Source organism: Gadus macrocephalus, chromosome 21 (genome assembly GCF_031168955.1).
Source record: "Gadus macrocephalus chromosome 21, ASM3116895v1".
In the NCBI taxonomy this organism is placed as follows: Eukaryota; Metazoa; Chordata; class Actinopteri; order Gadiformes; family Gadidae; genus Gadus; species Gadus macrocephalus.
In genome coordinates this window covers 1,198,805-1,218,312 of record NC_082402.1, presented here as the reverse complement: position 1 = coordinate 1,218,312, position 19,508 = coordinate 1,198,805, and the positions used below count along the sequence as shown (strand labels likewise).

Sequence of the window (19,508 nt, the reverse complement as noted above, 5' to 3'; positions counted from 1 at the left end):
GGTTTGTGTGTGTGTGTGTGTGTCTGTATGCATGTGTTTTGGTGTGTGTGTGTGTGTATGCATGTGTTTTGGTGTGTGTGTCTGTATGCATGTGTTTTGGTGTGTGTGTGTGTGTATGCATGTGTTTTGGTTTGTGTGTTTGTGTGTGTCTGTATGCATGTGTTTTGGTGTGTGTGTGTCTGTATGCATGTGTTTTGGTGTGTGTGTTTGTGTGTGTCTGTATGCATGTGTTTTGGTTTGTGTGTGTGTGTGCATCTGTATGCATGTGTTTTGGTGTGTATGTGTGTGTGTGCATCTGTATGCATGTGTTTAGGTTTGTGTGTTTGTGTGTCTGTATGCATGTGTTTTGGTGTGCGTGTGTGTGCATCTGTATGCATGTGTTTTGGTGTGTGTGTGTTTGTGTGTGTGTGCGTGTGGGGGAGTGTTGTTGGATACTCTATGACCTGTCTACAGAGAAGACATCTGTTACATCTTCATCTCTCTTTCTTCTGGAATGACATCCAGACACGAGGGGGAGGAGGAGGGGGAGGGGGGGGAGGAGGGGGAGGATGGATGTTTTAGCACCGCCATTAATTATAAGCACCCTGTCGTAATTAATTACAGTCCTCTGTCAGTCGGGGAGGGTGTGTGTGTGTGTGTGTGTGTGTGTGTGTGTGTGTGTGTGTGTGTTTGTGTTTGTGTTTGTGTGCGTGTGCGTGTGCGTGTGTACCTGCCTCACCTTGATGCAGGTTCAAACACCTTGCCCCTGGAGAGAAAGTGTGCCTCCACCACCACAGCTGGGAACAGGCAGGAGGTGAAGCTACGGTCTGAGGGCAAGCACAAGACAGGACCAGGACCAGAACCAGGACCAGGACCAGGACCCTACCAGGACCATACAAGAACCAGAACCAGGTCCTACTAGGACCATACCAGGACCCTACCAGGACCAGGACCAGAACCCTACCAGGACCAGAACCAGGACCAGGACCAGGAGCAGAACCAGGACCCTACCAGAACCAGGACCAGGACCCTACCAGGACCAGGCCCAGGACCCTACCAGGACCAGGACCAGAACCAGGACCAGGAGCAGAACCATACCAGAACCAGGACCCTACCAGAACCAGGACCATACCAGGACCAGGACCATACCAGGACCAGGACCAGAACCCTACCAGAACCAGGATCAGGACCATACCAGGACCAGAACCATACCAGAACCAGGACCATACCAGGACCTGAACCCTACCACCACCAGGACCCTACCAGGGCCAGGACTAGCCTCTAAACCAGGCCCCCACCAGGACCAGAACCAGGACCAGGATGTAGTCAAGATCCCCCATCAGAACCCATCAGACATCCGTGTACTTTTGTATTTAAAAAGAGCTAACGGGGTCAAAGAAGGAGTGGAAAAGACATTCTGGTCTTCAGAAAGACTATTACTGACTAGTCCTCTGTACTGCTGACTACTCCTCCGGCCGTTACTCAAGACAATCAGTAACTAAACAGAAACCAACCAACCAGCGGCCGACCCCTCACCAACCTCATCACTCCTTCCTTTATAATAGTCCTTCCTTTACCACGCCCTGTGTGTGAACCGGACACCAGAACTACAGACAGCGGGGGTCCACCTTAACGGACACTGGTCTTAGACTGAGAGCTACAGACAGTGTGGGTCCACCTTAACGGACACTGGTCTTAGACTGAGAGCTACTGACAGTGTGGGTCCACCTTAACGGACACTGGTCTTAGACTGATAGATACAGACAGTGTGGGTCCACCTTAATGGACACTGGTCTTAGACTGATAGATACAGACAGCGGGGGTCCACCTTAACGGACACTGGTCTTAGACTGAGAGCTACAGACAGTGTGGGTCCACCTTAACGGACACTGGTCTTAGACTGAGAGCTACAGACAGTGTGGGTCCACCTTAACGGACACTGGTCTTAGACTGATAGATACAGACAGTGTGGGTCCACCTTAACGGACACTGGTCTTAGACTGATAGATACAGACAGCGGGGGTCCACCTTAACGGACACTGGTCTTAGACTGAGAGCTACAGACAGTGTGGGTCCACCTTAACGGACACTGGTCTTAGACTGAGAGCTACAGACAGTGTGGGTCCACCTTAACGGACACTGGTCTTAGACTGAGAGCTACAGACAGTGTGGGTCCACCTTAACGGACACTGGTCTTAGACTGAGAGCTACAGACAGTGTGGGTCCACCTTAACGGACACTGGTCTTAGACTGAGAGCTACAGACAGTGTGGGTCCACCTTAACGGACACTGGTCTTAGACTGAGAGCTACAGACAGTGTGGGTCCATTATACTGACGGCGCCCTCTTCTTCTTCTTCTTCCCCCAGAGGGAGGAGGCCAAGTGTCCCGCTCTGCCCAACGCCTGCACCTGCGCCTCGGACAGCTCCAGCACCGGGGAGCAGGGACCCATCGGCCCGGTGGTAAGATCAACCTGCCTCTGAAGAGACCCTCTGTACAGCCCCCCCGGACTCCTCCTCCATACAGCCCCCCCGGACTCCTCCTCCATACAGCCCTCTGACAGAAGGGCTGTGTGGAGCAGGAGTACGCCTGGACTCCCACAACGCTGCGCCTTCACCGGTCAGCGCGGCTTTCCGTTAGACTTGGTCGTCGAAATGGACGTGACCCTTATTTTGTAGATTAGGTCCCGCCCTCTCTGGGACGTCGGGTGTAGAGTACGATGTCGATGACAGATATACAGACCAGTAGAACGAGGGGAGCGAGGCAGCACATCCCTAAGCCTAAATCCACCTTATCTTCGTAAGTGTTCGTATCTACCGCAGTCTGGGCCAACAACAACAGCGCTAGGACTCTGGCTTTAGTTTCAGAATCTGTCCAATATCTTCTTTCTTATGTTGTTCCTTCTGTCCTTCTTTCTTTCTTTCTTTCTCTGTCTTTATTTTGCATATTATCCTATTTTCTTTCTTTATTCATCTTAGTTTCTCTCATTCTTTCTTTCTTTCCTCCATATTGCCTCCTGTCCTCCCATCTCCCATCCAGTCGATAACAGAGCTAACAGTCCTCCTGGTTCTTCTCTTAGCTGACCGTTCTCCTGGTTCTCTAAGCTAACAGTCCTGGTTCTCTAAGCTAACAGTCCTGGTTCCCTAAGCTAACAGTCCTTTTTCTCTAAGCTAACAGTCCTGGTTCTCTAAGCTAACAGTCCTGGTTCTTCTCTAAGCTAACAGTCCTTTTTCTCTAAGCTAACAGTCCTGGTTCTCTAAGCTAACAGTCCTGGTTCTTCTCTAAGCTAACAGTCCCGGTTCTCTAAGCTAACAGTCCTGGTTCTCTAAGCTAACAGTCCTGATTCCTCTCTGAGATACCAGTCCTTCCGGTTCTTCAGAGTCGTGCTGTGGAGGAGTGGAGGTAGAGAGTGGAGGAGAGTACTGCACCATGAAGTCTTGTAACCAAGCAAAACATGTCGTCTCCGCCTCATAAAACCTGACCTATTTTCCTGGAGCGGTTCCTGGCCAAACTTTGTTCTACATCTGCCGGTTCGGACGCTCGTAATATAAAGAGCATTTTATGGAAAGAAAAAAGTTCTCACCGCAGTATTTCACTTGTATATTTGAGGTAATACCCTCCGTAGAATTCATGGAACGATGGACTTAGGCCCACCAAAACGAAATGACCCTCTGTTGAATATTCATTCGCCATCCGTCAGTGTTTATGTCATCTATAGGATGGTGGGTAAGTTACTTTTAAGCCAAATACGCCAAATGGCGAATGAAAATAAGGGACCAAATAGCCGCTGCGAGCCAGCACACTTTTGTTCCTATTCAGTGAACGTATCGCAGCGCACAGATTGACTCCAGCTGCAGTCCAACGTTGATTTAACGGTAGGCTTCACCTGACGACTCCCTCTCTCCTCCCCAGGGTGCCCCGGGATCCAAGGGTCTCCGAGGGGAGCGCGGAGAGACCGGAATAGCTGTGAGTACCCCCCCCCCCGAAATGAGCCCCGCCCTGTACAGCAGCCACACCCACTGCCCTGGTAACGCCAGCGAGGTCGCAGGCTGGGTGTTTACCTTATGTGTTCAGGCAGCGTTTGGTATTTCGTCTTCTGGTTTCGCCAGACTTCCACAGAACAGCCTGCAGAGAGCCAGAGAGAAATAAGAGTAACTGTTTAAAATAAATAGAATAAAGAGTGTAAGATAAATAACCCACATTCCAGATCCACCTTTTAACCTCGGTTGATCTCCTGCCCGGCAACAGAGCTAACGGCAGCAGCTGTCACCCAGGATCGGTTGTTGATTCACACAGTAGCATGTGAGAGGCTGGGAGCCGGGCCCAGATGAACTGACTGACTGAGGAGGCGATATCCTCCATTATCCCACTCAGGGGTCCTGGCTGTCACTGCAGCAGAGGTTCAGGACACGACCGGAACACAGAGATCACGTTAAAAACCCGACAACGCTAGGAAATACAAAATACGCAAACTTAAATCGACATACAGAATATTGAAAGAGACATATAGAGACATATTGTATGTTGTACGTCCTTGCACTTAAATATAGTACTTAGCATGGTGTAGCGTCTTCTCCTAGCTGTCTCTGTTGTGTACGGGGAACGGGTTAACCTAGTGATGGTTAGTGCTTGGCACTTGGTTTTATGAGCATCCTTACTGTACCCACAGAGATATATTGTTGTTACTCTTCTTCTTACAAATGTACGCGTTGGATAAAAGCGTCTGACCCATGCCCTCAGTGTATATGTTCACGTTGTGTTTCTGTATCGTCTCCTGTTGCTGCCGGTCTCTGCGCCGGTCCAGTGTCTCTAACCGGTCTCCTCCTCCCCCCTCCCAGGGGCCTTTGGGCCACCCTGGGGTGATGGGGCTCCCCGGACCACTGGGTCTACCCGGGCCCCAGGGCCCCAGCGGCATGTCCCTCCCAGGAGAAGCTGTAAGTAACCCCCCCCCCCCCGACACACACACACACACACAAATTCTGAGGGCCACATGAGTGCTCTGACCCCTGAGCTCTGTGACCCCTGAGGGCCACGCCTCTCCAACCCCTAAGGTTCCAGGTGAGGGCTCTCTGACCCCTGACCTCTGACCCCTCGGGGCCAAGAGGCCGTAGAGGTGCTCCTCGTTAGGGGAGGGTTCACAGGTGGGGCCGCGGTCGCTGCGGTCCTGACTCCTTAAAGAGAGGGGGTTAATCCCCTTAAAGAGAGGGGGTTAATCCCCTTAAAGAGAGGGGGTTAATCCCTTTAAAGAGAGGGGGTTAATCCCTTTAAAGAGAGGGGGTTAATCCCCTTAAAGAGAGGGGGTTTAATCCCCTTAAAGCGAGGGGGTTTAATCCCCTTAAAGCGAGGGGGTTTAATCCCCTTAAAGAGGGGAGGGGTTCGCGACCCTGTGAGTTACGCCCCGACCTCATCTGGCCTCGTTCTGGACGCCCTGGCGCTATTTGAATCTGAACGTCTGAGAGACATTAAAGCCTCCATCACTCGGTGTTCATAAATCCACACGAGATGATCCAGAGGTTCTATTCCTGGCCGCCCCCACCGACCCTGCTCCAGGCCTAACCCCGCTGTCCCGGCGCCGGGAACATGGATTTTAGCGACTTGGCGTTTTAATGACCGCAAAGCGCGACGTGTTGTGGCAGTTCACATCTTCCTCCACCCTCCCCTCGCTGAATCGCCTTCTGTGTCTCTCCCCCCTCTTACTCTCCTTCTCTCTCTCCCCCCCTCTCTCTCTCTCTCTCTCCCCCCCTCTCTCTCTCTCTCTCTCCCCCTCCCCCTCTCTCTCTCCCTCTCCCCCTCTCCTCCCCTCTCCCTCTCCCCTTCTCTCCCTCTCTGTCCCTCTCTCTCTCTCCCTCTCTGTCTCTCTCACTCTCTCACCCCCTCTCACCCCTCCCCCCCTCCTCTCTCTCCCCCTCTCTCCTTCTCTCTCCTCTACAGGGCCGACCAGGACCTAAGGGAGATCCTGGTGACTCAGGCCTTCCTGGGATGAAGGTATGTGTTCTCCTGGCCGGGGTCCCGTTGGGGAGGGGGGGGGGGGGGGGGGGGACTCAAAACAGAAAAACCAAAAGGTTCTGCTGTCAGACTACCACTCTGGCCTCTCGCCCGGCCACGGAGCCACGCTCACTATATCACAAAAGGGAGGAGAGAGGGAGGGCGGGAGGGAGGGAGAGAGAGGGAGAGAGTCAGGGGGGAATGCAGAGTCCAGGCTTTTGAAAGATTAGTTCTCGATAAAGCCCTTCTTAAGAGTGAGGAACAAAGACTGATGCCAGGGACCAATCAGAAGTCTGTAACGAGGGAGAGTGCTGAGCATCTGTTCTCCTCTCCCAATCCTTCTTGCGGAGCCGAGAGGAGATGTTCCTGGTTAGATCTCCACCCGTCACTCAGAGACGGGCGGGGGCGATGACCAATGAAAACACCGGGGAGAGGATCGCCTTCGCTGAGCGATGAGGTGCTCCTGAAGTACGGACAGGTTTCCTGCGAGTCAAAGCCGTTAGCCGGTAGCGGTTGGAACGCCTCCACCGGAGCTCCCTGGAGATGGATGGGGGGCTTAGTGGATGTCACGCATCGAGCGCACCACGCATCAGGCTCAACTCCGCCTGACAGCGCTTTTACTCTGGAATCCAGATAAAGTGCTGGCACTTGGGGCTTTTATTGTGCTGCTTTTTCTCTGAAGTGTCTCTTAATAGGACCCCGCAAGTGTGCGTACGTTCTTAGCTTGGACGGTCCTAAGAGGTTCAAACTCACTCACTCCCTCCCTCCCTCCCTCCCTCCCTCACTCACTCACTCACTCACTCACTCACTCACTCACTCACTCACTCCTTCAGCCAACCATCTGTCTGTCCGTCCGTCCTCCATCTACCAACACATGTCTCGCCTCTAAACATGTCGTTTAGCTCAATGGCGTCCAGAGTAAGGGAACGTCTTCTAGGTCTTTGTGTCTCCAACCGGACCTCCGTGAGACCGTGCTTCACATCCAGGCATCCTGTCGTTCAGTCAAAGCTCCTGCCTTGCCCAACGGCGCGCTGGCTACAGGCAGGCTGTGGCTGGCTATCTGTTAGCCTCGAGCAGCTAACCGGCTACAGTGTAGTCTGAGTGCTGAGCTCCTGGCTGGGCTGTAGCTGGGTGTAGCTGGGCTGTAGCTGTTAGCTGTGACTGGGCTGTAGCTAGGCTGTTGCTGTTAGCTGTGACTGGGCTGTAGCTGGGTGTAGCTGGGCTGTAGCTGTTAGCTGTGACTGGGCTGTAGCTAGGCTGTAGCTGTTAGCTGTGACTGGGCTGTAGCTGGGTGTAGCTGTTAGCTGTAGCTGTTAGCTGTGACTAGGCTGTAGCTAGGCTGTAGCTGTTAGCTGTGACTGGGCTGTAGCTAGGCTGTAGCTGTTAGCTGTGACTGGGCTGTAGCTAGGCTGTAGCTGTTAGCTGTGACTGGGCTGTAGCTGGGCTGTAGCTAGGCTGTAGCTGTTAGCTGTGACTGGGCTGTGACTTGGTCGTAGCTGGGCTGTAGCTGTTAGCTGTGACTGGGCTGTGACTTGGTCGTAGCTGGGCTGTAGCTGTTAGCAGTAGCTGTTAGCTGTAGCTGTTAGCAGTAGCTGTTAGCTGTAGCTGTTAGCTGTGACTGGGCTGTAGCTAGCCTGTAGAGTGACTGGGCTGTGACTGGGCTGTGACTTGGTCGTAGCTGGGCAGTAGCTGTTAGCTGTTAGCTGTAGCTGTTAGCTGTGACTGGGCTGTAGCTGTTAGCTGTTAGCTGTAGCTGTTAGCTGTGACTGGGCTGTAGCTGTTAGCTGTAGCTGTTAGCTGTAGCTGTTAGCTGTGGCTGTTAGCTGTGGCTGGGCCGCAGGTGACGGTGTTGGAGCAGCTGCTCCTCCACGTGGTGCTGATCACAGCCCCCCCCCCCCCCCCCTGACCTTATGAGGGCTGATCAGATGGCTCTGGGATCCATCATGTAGCCTGTCAGTGGGCGGCCAGGCATCAAAGGCGATCCGGGGATTGACAGATAAAAAGAAAATAACCCAGAGAAGAGATTCTGAGTAAACGATCGCAAAGAACTAAAGAGAGGAGATTTAGGAGGCGAGTCGTGAAGGACACTCGCTGGACTGAACCTGTGTGTGTGTGTGTGTGTGTGTGTGTGTGTGTGTGTGTGTGTGTGTGTGTGTGTGTGTGTGTGTGTGCGCTCCACAGGGTCTCCCCGGTACCTCTGGGCCCCCGGGCCCCATCGGACCGGCTGGGATCAGGGTGAGTCCTCCTCATGGTTCCTCTGCTCTGATTGGCTGCCCGTGTGGTCGCTAGGTGCCGCCACAGGGGTCTGAAGGGAAACAGAAGCAGTGATTAACCCCCCCCCCTCTCTTGCCGTTCCAGGGACCCCCGGGTAAAGAGGGCGTGACCGGACCCAGGGGCCCCGCAGGGCCCATGGTACGTTGACCTGGTGGTCCAGACCGACCCCTGAGAGTGTTTAGTCTGCAGCACTCAGACCACCACGCAGCTCTCACACCAGGCACCACCCAGTGCAACCACCTCCTGCTGCGCCTCCTTCTCCTCCTCCACCCCCTCCTCCTCCACCCCCTCCTCCTCCTCCACCTCCTGCTGCGCCTCCTCCTCCTCCTCCACCTCCTGCTGCGCCTCCTTCTACTCCTCCACCCCCTCCTCCTCCTCCACCTCCTGCTGCGCCTCCTTCTCCTCATCCACCCCCTCCTCCTCCACCCCCTCCTCCTCCTCCACCTCCTGCTGCGCCTCCTTCTGCACCTCCACCTCCTCCTACTCCTCCTCCACCTCCTGCTGCTCCTCCGACTCCTCCTCCACCACCTCCTCCTACTCCTCCACCTCCTCCTGCTCCTCCTCCTCCTCCTCCTCCTCCACCTCCTGCTGCGCCTCCTTCTGCTCCTCCACCTCCTCCTACTCCTCCTCCACCTCCTGCTGCTCCTCCTCCGACTCCTCCTCCTCCTCCTGCTCCTCCTCCACCTCCTCCTCCACCTCCTCCTACTCCTCCTGCTGCTCCTCGTCTTCCTCCTACTGCTCCCCCACCTCCTCCTGCTCCACGTCCTCCAGACAACCACATCAACAGTTTAAAACCATTACATCTACAGTTTAAACCCTTACATCTACAGTTTAAACCCTTACAGCTACAGTTTAAAACCATTACATCTACAGCTTAAAACCATTACATCTACAGTTCAAAACCATTAGTATTAACCATAATGTCAAACCATTGTGATGGTGAACGAACAGAGCAGCTGCACTGGAGTCAGATTATTGATGATGTCAAGCGTGTCTGTGTGTCTGTCTCTTTGTGTGTGTGTGTGTGTGTGTGTGTGTGTGTGTGTGTGTGTGTGTGTGTGTGTGTGTGTCTCTTTGTGTGTGCGTGTGTGTGTGTGTGTGTGTGTGTCTCTTTGTGTGTGTGTGTGTGTGTGTGTGTGTGTGTGTCTCTTTGTGTGTGTGCGTGTGTGTGTGTGTGTGTGTGTGTGTGTGTGTGTGTGTGTGTGTGTGTGTGTGTGTGTGTGTGTTTCTATGAGTGAGATTGGGTTCAACCTTTGCCAAAACCTGACCCTATTGGACCCCCCCTTTTCCCTCCTCCTCCCCCCCCAACAGGGAGCTCCCGGATCTCCCGGCGGTCCGGGACACGCGGGCCAACCAGGAAAACCCGGAGACAACGGCGTTCCGGTGAGCATCCACCGTCCCCACCGCATCACCCCACCCCCGACCTCTGACCCCCCCTTGGGGATGCGACCCTAACGACCTTCTTCTTCTTCTCTCTGTCCAGGGCGCGTCCGGCGTGAAGGGAGACAAGGGAGAGAGGGTGAGTCCCGCCGGGAGCAGACGTCAGGGCTGGGACCTGGGTCCTGGGAGGGTGGAGGTGGAGGTGGAGGTGGAGACGGCACTCGGGCTGTCTCTGTCGTGTACGGGGAACGGGTTAACCTAGTGATCGTTAGTGCTCTGCACTTGGTTCTATGAACCTCCTTACTGTACCGACAGAGGTATATTGTTGTTTTCTCTTTCTTCTGATGAATGTACTTATTGTAAGTCGCTTTGGATTAAAGCTTCTTCTTAAATATAAATGTAGATGAAGGCGGAGGTCTGAGGAAGCTCCTGGCTGCAGAACATGTGGAGAACGCTCATGCTGCATGAGCCTTCTCCACATGTTCTCCAGCCAGGAGCTTCCTCAGACGTCTGCAGGGTCTGACCGGTCCGGTCTGGTAGGGGGGGCGGGGTGAAGGCACCTGACCTCTGACCTCTGACGTCTGCTGTCCCGACTCACTGACTCACTGTGTGTCTGTCTGTGTCTCCGTGTGTCTGTGTGTCTGTCTGTGTGTCCGTGTGTCCGTGTGTCTGTGTCTCCGTGTCTCCGTGTGTCTGTATATCTGTGTGTCTGTGTGTCTGTGTGTCTGTGTGTCTGTGTGTCTGTGTGTCCGTGTGTCCGTGTGTCTGTGTCTCCGTGTGTCTGTATATCCGTGTGTCTGTGTGTCTGTGTGTCTGTGTGTCCGTGTGTCCGTGTGTCCGTGTGTCCGTGTGTCTGTGTCTCCGTGTGTCTGTATATCCGTGTGTCTGTGTGTCTGTGTGTCTGTGTGTCTGTGTGTCCGTGTGTCTGTGTGTCCGTGTGTCCGTGTGTCCGTCCCCAGGGCGACTTCGCTCCCCAGAACATGATGCGCTCCATCGCCAGGCAGGTCTGTGAGCAGCTGGTCAACGGTGAGTCCGCTCAGTACACCTCCTCAGGTGTCTCCTCCGGTGTCTCCTCCGGTGTCTCCTCCGGTGTCTCCTCAGTTGTCTCCTCCGGTGTCTCCTCAGTTGTCTCCTCAGGTGTCTCCTCAGGTGTCTCCTCAGGTGTCTCCTCAGGTGTCTTGAGAATGCTTTTGTTTCCTCTCCCGGGCTCCGCAGCACAAATGTCCCGCGTCAGCTCCATGATCAACCAGATCCCCAGCGGTTACCGTGGCAGCAGCACCCCGGGGCCAACCGGACCCCCGGGGCCCCCCGGAGGTCAGGGCACCCGCGGAGAGCCCGGCCAGACGGGGAGGAACGGTTTCCCCGGCGGCCCAGGGTTACCCGGGCAACTGGGGGAGAGAGGTACGTGTGGGGACCGCACCCCCCTTCACCGATACGGGTCATGACCCACATCGCGACGTCACGGCAACGTGTTTGGTCGCTGCCACCGACATGACCTGTAGAGCGGCGTTGCTCTGTAGCGTGTGACATCATCGTTCTGTAGCGTGTGACATCATCGTTCTGTAGCGTGTGACATCATCGTTCTGTAGCGTGTGACATCATCGCTCTGTAGCGTGTGACATCATCACTCTGTAGCGTGTGACATTGTTCTGTTGTGTGTGACATCATCGTTCTGTAGCATGTGACATCATCGTTCTGTAGCCTATGACATCATCGTTCTGTAGCCTGTGACATCATCGTTCTGTAGTGTGGGATGTCATCGCTCTGTAGCCTGTGACGTCATCGTTCTGTAGCGTGTGACATCATCGTTCTGTAACGTGTGACATCGTTCTGTAGCGTGTGACATCATCGTTCTGTAGCGTGTGACATCATCGTTCTGTAGCCTATGACATCATCGTTCTGTAGTGTGTGATGTCAGCGCTCTGTAGCCTGTGACATCATCATTCTGTAGCCTGTGACATCATCGTTCTGTAACGTGTGACATCGTTCTGTAGCGTGTGACATCATCGTTCTAGAGCGTGTGACATCATCGTCCTGGAGCGTTTGACGTCATCATTCTGTAGTGACATCAATGTTCTCCAGTGGGTGACATCATTATTGTCTAACGTGTGATATCATCGTTCTGTAGCGTGAGACACCATTGTCCTGTAGCGCGTGACATCATTGTTCTGTAGCGTGTGACATCTTCGCTCTGCAACCTGTGGCATCATCGTTCTGGAGCCTGTGAATTATTGTTCTCCAGTGTGTAACATCATCGTTCTGTAGCTAGTGACATCATCGTTCTGTAGTGGGACATATTTGCTCTGTAGTGCGACATCATCTTTTTGAGTGACATCATTCTTCTGGGATGCGTTGCCTCATGAGGTCATAACCTTGTGTTCCACCGGGGCTAACTCCTCTGTGTGTGTGTGTGTGTGTGTCTGTGTCTGTGTCTGCGTCTGCGTCTGCGTCTGCGTCTGCGTCTGCGTCTGTCACCTGCAGGTGCGGCGGGCGAGAAGGGCGAGCGAGGCCCGGCAGGTGTGGGCCAGAGAGGACAGAGAGGTCCCCAAGGTACGGTACAGCCCCCTCCAGCCCTGCAGCCTGCGGCTAGCGGCTAGCGTCCAGCTGCGTAGCGTAGCGGCGCGCGCGCCCTCAGGAAGCGGCTGTGTGTGGGACGGAAGGGGGCGGGAGAACGAGGTCATAGTGGTCCAGTCCTGTAGAGTCAGCAAGTTTGGGCCGACGCTCGAACCAGTGTGTGTGTGTGTGTGTATATCTCTGAGTGTGAGTGTGTGTATCTATAGCTGTGTGTGATTGTATGTGTGTCTTTGCGTGTGTGTGTGTGCGTGTGTGTGTGTCTATAGCTGTGTGTGTGTGTGTGTGTGTGTGTGTGTGTGTGTGCGTGTGTGTGATAGTAGATCCAGAGTTGTGAGTAGAGAGTTATGATTCATTCCAACCCCCTCCCTTCCTCCTCTCTCCTTCCTCTCCTCCCCCTCTGCCTCTACTCACCACATCTGGTGTGTGTGTGTGTGTGTGTGTGTGTGTGTGTGTGTGTGTGTGTGTGTGTGTGTGTGTGTGTGTGTGTGTGTGTGTGTGTGTGTGTGTGTGTGTGTGTGTGTGTGTGTGCGTGTGTCTGGCTCAGAGGACGTCTAGACGGACCAGAGAGAGGGATCAGTAAATCCCTTCTCTCTCTATCTCCTCTCTCTCTCTCTCCCACACACACACACACACACACACACACACACACACATTGTTAGAAGTGAATCCGGTCCCATTAGTGCGGATGTGACTTCATGAAGTCAGACTGGGACGAGGACCTCAGAGGGGGGTTCTGTCAGTGGGGCGTGCCTCGGTACTCCTACTCTCTGAGAATTATTCAAGTGAAACCTAATTTTACTAAATGAGGTCCCCAGTGGTAACGCATGTCTACAATCATCATTTATTATTACCTCTAATACAATGTGATCTGATTTAATAGTACCCCTTTTCTGATCTCTTCTAATCCCTCAACCAATATGAACTAATATCTCTTCTTATCCCCGTCTAATGTCCTCTGATCTCTGGTCTGAAGTGGTTCATGTCTGTCATCTGTCCGCTGTGATCCCCTCTAATGTGTGTTGCGTCCCCAGGTCCGCCCGGTGAGAGCCGGACCGGGGCCACGGGGCCCCCAGGCAGCGCCGGGCCCCGCGGGCCTCCCGGCCGCCAGGGCCACGCCGGGGTGAGGGGCCCCCCAGGGCCGGCGGGGTACTGCGACTCGTCCCAGTGCGTGGGCATCCCCTACAACGGACAAGGATACAGAGGTAAGCAGCGCCAGGGAACCCCCCAGAACCCTCTCAGAACCCCCCTTAGAACCCCCCTTAGAACCCCTCTTAGAACCCCTCTTAGAACCCCCTCAGAACCCCCTCAGAACCCCCTTAGAACCCCCTTAGAACCCCCTCAGAACCCCCTCAGAACCCCCTCAGAACCCCCTTAGAACCCCCTCAGAACCCCCTCAGAACCCCCTTAGAACCCCTCTTAGGACCCCCTTAGAACCCCCTCAGAACTCCCCTCAGAACCCCCCTTAGAACCCCCTTAGTACCCCTCCTAAGGATCCCATTCATGAAAGGTGAATTTGAGTTTGGAGATGCAAGTTCTAATCTAAAGGTTTATTAACTTATTATTTACCATGTTACTTTTAAATAAGGCAACCCTGACCCTTAATGTGATCAATACGGTATGTAACTAACCCCGGTTCACAGTGTGGTAGTAACTAACCCCTATGGTACTAACTTAACCCAGTTCATAGTCTGATAGTAACTAACCCCTATGGTACTAACTTAACCCGGTTCATAGTCTGGTAGTAACTAACCCCTATGGTACTAACTTAACCCAGTTCATAGTATGGTAGTAACTAACCCCTATGGTACTAACTTACCCCGGTTCATAGTCTGGTAGTAACTAACCCCTATGGTACTAACTAACCCCGGTTTATAGTGTGGTAGTAACTAACCCCTATGGTACTAACTAACCCCGGTTTATAGTGTGGTAGTAACTAAGCTCAGTTCATAGTACGGTACTAACTAACCCCTATGGTAGTAAATGACCCCAGGTCTTAGTATGGGAGTAACAGTATGGTAGTAACTAACCCCGGTTCATAGTATGGTCTAACTAGCCCCTATGGTAGTAACTAACCCCTACGTTACTAACTAACCCCCGTTGACAGTAATGTTTGACTTGTTGCTGGTAACACGCCAGTTGACCTCCCTTCCTGTTTGGCCTGTTTCAGGTTCATCATAGTAACTCACTCACTCCCTGCAACGCTTTCCCTCCAAAACACCAACCTGCCCCCCCACTCAACCCCACTCAACCCCACCCAACCCCCACCCCCCCACCCCCCCACCGCCACACTCACCCGCTCGCGCCCCTGCTCACGGATAACCAGCGACGGAGCAAAACCATTAACACACTCAAAGAGGAGGACTACTAACATCTTAGGGAACGTCCCAAGCAGGCAGCCATTTTGCACCTTGACGCCATTTTGCACCTTGACGCCGGCGACCAATCAGAGCGAGGCGGGAGCAGCATGAATCAAACCCTGACCGGCAGTCTTACTAACACCGCCGTGGACACGTACAGGCCAGGAGCTCCGCAACGCCACCCGGGTCGCATCGTCTCTGTCCGAGGCGACACCTGTAAATAAAAACACTAATTCCTGGGCCTTGTGTACGCGGGGAATCGAACCCGCGTCCAACGCTGACCGCCTCCTAACATCCGTAGCGCCAGGCTTGCATCGTAACCATCTGCTGCTTGTGGAATGCCGACTTCCTGCCTCCGTCTCCACTTTGAGTCGAGTCGACACAACGTAGAAAAATAACCTATTTTTAAACGTTTTGTACGTTTTTTTTTTTTTATTTGACTTACTAATGTACAAAGTATTGGAATTGTGTACTAATGTTTTTTTTTTAACCGTGGTTGATTTTCAATTCAATTTCAACGCTTGCGTGTCTCTGTGATGAAACCCTTTAATATGGTTATTGAAAGGATCTTCTTATTAATCATTGATTGATGATTGTTAATTTAAATTGACTCGATTTTTTTCATTTTTTGTCGATGATTAACTGACAAAAAGTGACACGATTGATTCTTGAATACGATCATAACACAAAAGAAAGCAAAAGGGGTGAAAAGCACTTTAGAGTGCTGATGTTCCCAGCTGCTTGTGTCCTGCGTCCGTCCGGCCAGCTGTCCATGACACGTATCCCTCTGTGCCCGGATGTAAACCCGTTGTCTGTTGTCCACTCCGCCGCCTCCTCCCCCTCACTCCGACGCACAGACCAACGCCCGGCCCAGCCCATCAGCTACCGGGTGCCCGTCCACGAGGAAGAGGAGGAGCTCTCACACAACCTGCGGCTGAAGAGGTCTCTATCGCGGACGCCGTCTAAGAGGCGAGCGTCCTAAGTCCGGCCCGCCGCTCGGAGTTCCTTGTTTTGTCGTGTTGCTCCATGTGTTCCAACCTGTGGTCGATGTATCTGTTACGTAATCGCTATCATAAGCTGCATTCCTTCGTATGTTCACCCACCACAAACAACAGGGTTTGATACCTTGCCCGTATTTTCCGGGAACGCGATTTTGATGCCTTGAGGAATCTCAGGGGGTCGTTTTGGTTTGAGCTCCCGTGGTTTTGGAGGAGGGGCTTAAGAGGGAGGGGGGCGGGGTCGGGGGAGGGGGCGGAGCCAAACACTTTTCTTGGACTGAAAGTCAATTGGGCGAAAACGTCTACAATAATTGGTTTAGTTTCTAATTGGCCGTTTAATCAACTCATCCCGGGTTTATCAACGAGCAGTGCTGGGTCCTGCAGGCTTCATCACAAAGCGAACAGGAAGAAGAGGGGAAACGACTACCTGCTCCACAGGAAGTGGTCGTTGGCGAGAGAGAGATGTTATGAAATGTTATTTGTAAGTTGCCATGACGATAAGTCCAAAATATAAAAGCCAGACTTGTGGTTTCTTTCTATTTCTTTAACTTATATAGCCTTTTCTGTTCAGAGTGCCTTTACAGAGATTCACTTCCAGTAGGACAAGTTACACACCGCATAGATTTTGTATCTCGAATATTTATCATTTTCTTTTTTTTTTACGCCGTCAAAACACATTACGGAAAGGTGGAATTTGCATGTCTGTGGTGTATATTTAGTGTTACCGTCGACCTCTCCTTCTAACCAGAAGAGAGTTGTTGCCGTTTATTTCAAATATCAAAATGCAGAGGGAAGCTGCTTGCAAGACTATGGATATGGAATTGCTGCTTGGTTTTGAACTGCAGATTGTGAACCCCACAGCCTTATTTTCTTATTTATTTCTGAAACAGAAGAGGCATTTTTCAATAAAACTACTGAAAATCAACTGGCTTCTGTGTCACTATTCTCTTCATACAGTAAACTATAAACTACACAATGGAACAAGTCATCACTTGTGTTGACAGATTTCAGAATGTTCTGAATTTGATGGATTTAAAAACATCCCCAACGTTCCTGGTTATTCAAGTGGGAGAAATGTCTTAGACTGTTCTAGTCTCTAAAACAAGTGAAAGATAGCATGGAGCTCGTTTAAAGTCACTTTTCTCCTCTAGCACCATAGCATTAGGGGAAAATTGGCAGCCGAGCACAATGAGTAAAGAGGGATGCAGTGTTTTGTGCTAAGTGAACCTGTATTGAACTCCTGAATCATTGTCTGAAATAAACTTGAACAAATTCTTCATCCTCATCATCAACATCATCATCATCTTGCATTTACAGACAAAAAGTCACACAAACACAGTCACGACACACACAAACATACACAAAGACACACAGCTACACACAGTTACACACATGCATAAACACACACAAGCACAAAGACACAGCCACACACACAGTCACGACACACACAAACATACATAAATACACACACACAAAGACACACACCTACACACAGTTACACACATGCATAAACACACACAAGCACAAAGACACAGCCACACACACAGTCACGACACACACAAACATACATAAATACACACAAACACAGACACACAGTCACACACGCATACGCACAAACAAACACAGACAAACAGGGACACACAAACACACACACCCACAAAGCTCCTGGAGTCATCTGCTGTGGGACAGGGGAAGGGAAGTCTAAACATCTCAGGACTCGTCCAATTGGATTTGGATTTGTAGTAGAGGTTCAATGGGACCCCCCCCCCCCCCCCCCCATTGGTGGGCTCCTGGGCAGTCCGAGATGAGGTCACTTCTGCTCAGCCGTGAGTCACTGTTCCTACTGAATGGAAGCAATTGGAAACCAATGCAGACAGACACGCTAACTACACAAAAATGTTCCTTTTCACTGTTTACCACTCAGTAGTCATCACCATTAAGGCATTTAGCAGATGTCTTTATCCACAGCAACACACAGAGAGGCAGAGGCAGGTCATTAGAAGGAGGTAGGGGTTAGACAGTAGAGAGGCAGGTCATTGAGGAGCGGGTAGGGGTTAGACAGTAGAGAGGCAGGTCATTGAGGAGCAGGTAGGGGTTAGACAGTACAGAGACAGGTCATTAAGGAGGGGGTAGGGTTAGACAGTACAGAGACAGGTCGTTAAGGAGCAGGTAGGGGTTAGACAGTACAGAGACAGGTCATTAAGGAGGGGGTAGGGGTTAGACAGTACAGAGACAGGTCATTAAGGAGAAGGTAGGGGTTAGACAGTACAGAGACAGGTCATTAAGGAGCAGGTAGGGGTTAGACAGTACAGAGACAGGTCATTGAGGAGCAGGTAGGGGTTAGACAGTACAGAGACAGGTCATTAAGGAGCAGGTAGGGGTTAGACAGTACAGAGACAGGTCATTAAGGAGCAGGTAGGGGTTAGACAGTACAGAGACAGGTCATTAAAGAGCAGGTAGGGGTTAGACAGTACAGAGACAGGTCATTAAGGAGCAGGTAGGGGTTAGACAGTAGAGAGGCAGGTCATTGAGGAGCAGGTAGGGGTTAGACAGTAGAGAGGCAGGTCATTGAGGAGCAGGTAGGGGTTAGACAGTACTGAGACAGGTCATTAAGGAGCAGCTAGGGGTTAGACAGTACAGAGACAGGTCATTAAGGAGCAGGTAGGGGTTAGACAGTACAGAGACAGGTCATTAAGGAGCAGGTAGGGGTTAGACAGTACAGAGACAGGTCATTAAGGAGCAGGTAGGGGTTAGACAGTACAGAGACAGGTCATTAAGGAGCAGGTAGGGGTTAGACAGTACAGAGACAGGTCATTAAGGAGCAGGTAGGGGTTAGACAGTACAGAGACAGGTCATTAAGGAGCAGGTAGGGGTTAGACAGTACAGAGACAGGTCGTTAAGGAGCAGGTAGGGGTTAGACAGTACAGAGACAGGTCGTTAAGGAGCAGGTAGGGGTTAGACAGTACAGAGACAGGTCATTATGGAGCAGCTAGGGGTTAGACAGTACAGGATGGTTACCGTTGGACGGTGGACAGTGGGGATTGATTAGGGAAAAGATTGAAAGATGCTTCTTAATCTATCTATTTATGTTCAGTCAGATGCTCAGATGTCGACCCACCGGAAGGCCTACAGCCCAAGAGACCTTTAACAAACACTCATGTCGCTCATAAGACTAACCGGGGGTCTGATATGGACCGGGCAGCTGGTGCCAGACCTGTCTTCACTAGTTTGGCCTGCTACCCGGGCCCGGGGACCCAGAGGGGCAGACCCCCAATCAGGGACACCTCCGTGGAGCTAATGAGACCCCCTCCCGCTGGTCCCCTTAGCCCAATGCGTCCCAGCTGTATTTATCACGGCTCACCTGGGCTCTTGGGTCCGTTCTACTCGTGGTGAGTCAGAGTTTCCTTTGTATTCTGTGAGCGGTATCGGCCTATATCGACTGTGTTTGTGTGTGTGTGTGCGTGTGCGTGCGTGTGTGTGTGTGTGTGGGGGGCAGCAGGGATATTTACTACGTTGTCCGCTGGGTGCGATAGTGACATGTTTTAATCAAAACCCGTCTGGGCTGTAAAGCCGGCTTTATAGTCGCTAGCGATCCAAGCAGAACATTGTTAAACTGAGAGCTGGGAGAGCTGGGAAATACTGGCAGGACAGACTAGTGGTGAGGGGGTCGACTCCCAGTGGAAGGGCAATGGGTTCGATCCCCAACGTCATCTATCTTACCCCTACCTGCTCCTTAATGACCTGTCTCTGTACTGTCTAACCCCTACCTGCTCCTTAATGACCTGTCTCTGTACTGTCTAACCCCTACCTGCTCCTTAATGACCTGTCTCTGTACTGTCTAACCCCTACCTGCTCCTTAATGACCTGTCTCTACTGTCTAACCCCTACCTGCTCCTTAATGACCTGTCTCTGTACTGTCTAACCCCTACCTGCTCCTTAATGACCTGTCTCTGTACTGTCTAA

The 19,508-nt window shown here is 52.2% G+C and overlaps 1 protein-coding gene across 1 annotated transcript in view; it reads left to right on the top strand.

The window, feature by feature from the left end:
• The window catches only part of col12a1b (collagen, type XII, alpha 1b), a 103,500-nt gene extending 87,030 nt beyond the window's left edge, over window positions 1-16,470 (top strand). Inside the window, 13 exon segments of the mRNA XM_060042375.1 lie at window positions 2,285-2,439; window positions 3,890-3,943; window positions 4,816-4,911; window positions 5,909-5,962; window positions 8,144-8,197; window positions 8,321-8,374; window positions 9,548-9,619; window positions 9,720-9,755; window positions 10,576-10,642; window positions 10,832-11,017; window positions 12,098-12,166; window positions 13,222-13,392; window positions 15,405-16,470. Of these exon segments, the coding sequence (XP_059898358.1) occupies window positions 2,285-2,439; window positions 3,890-3,943; window positions 4,816-4,911; window positions 5,909-5,962; window positions 8,144-8,197; window positions 8,321-8,374; window positions 9,548-9,619; window positions 9,720-9,755; window positions 10,576-10,642; window positions 10,832-11,017; window positions 12,098-12,166; window positions 13,222-13,392; window positions 15,405-15,529 (1,193 nt within the window). The 3' untranslated portion in view covers window positions 15,530-16,470.
• The last annotated feature ends 3,038 nt before the right edge of the window (window positions 16,471-19,508 follow it).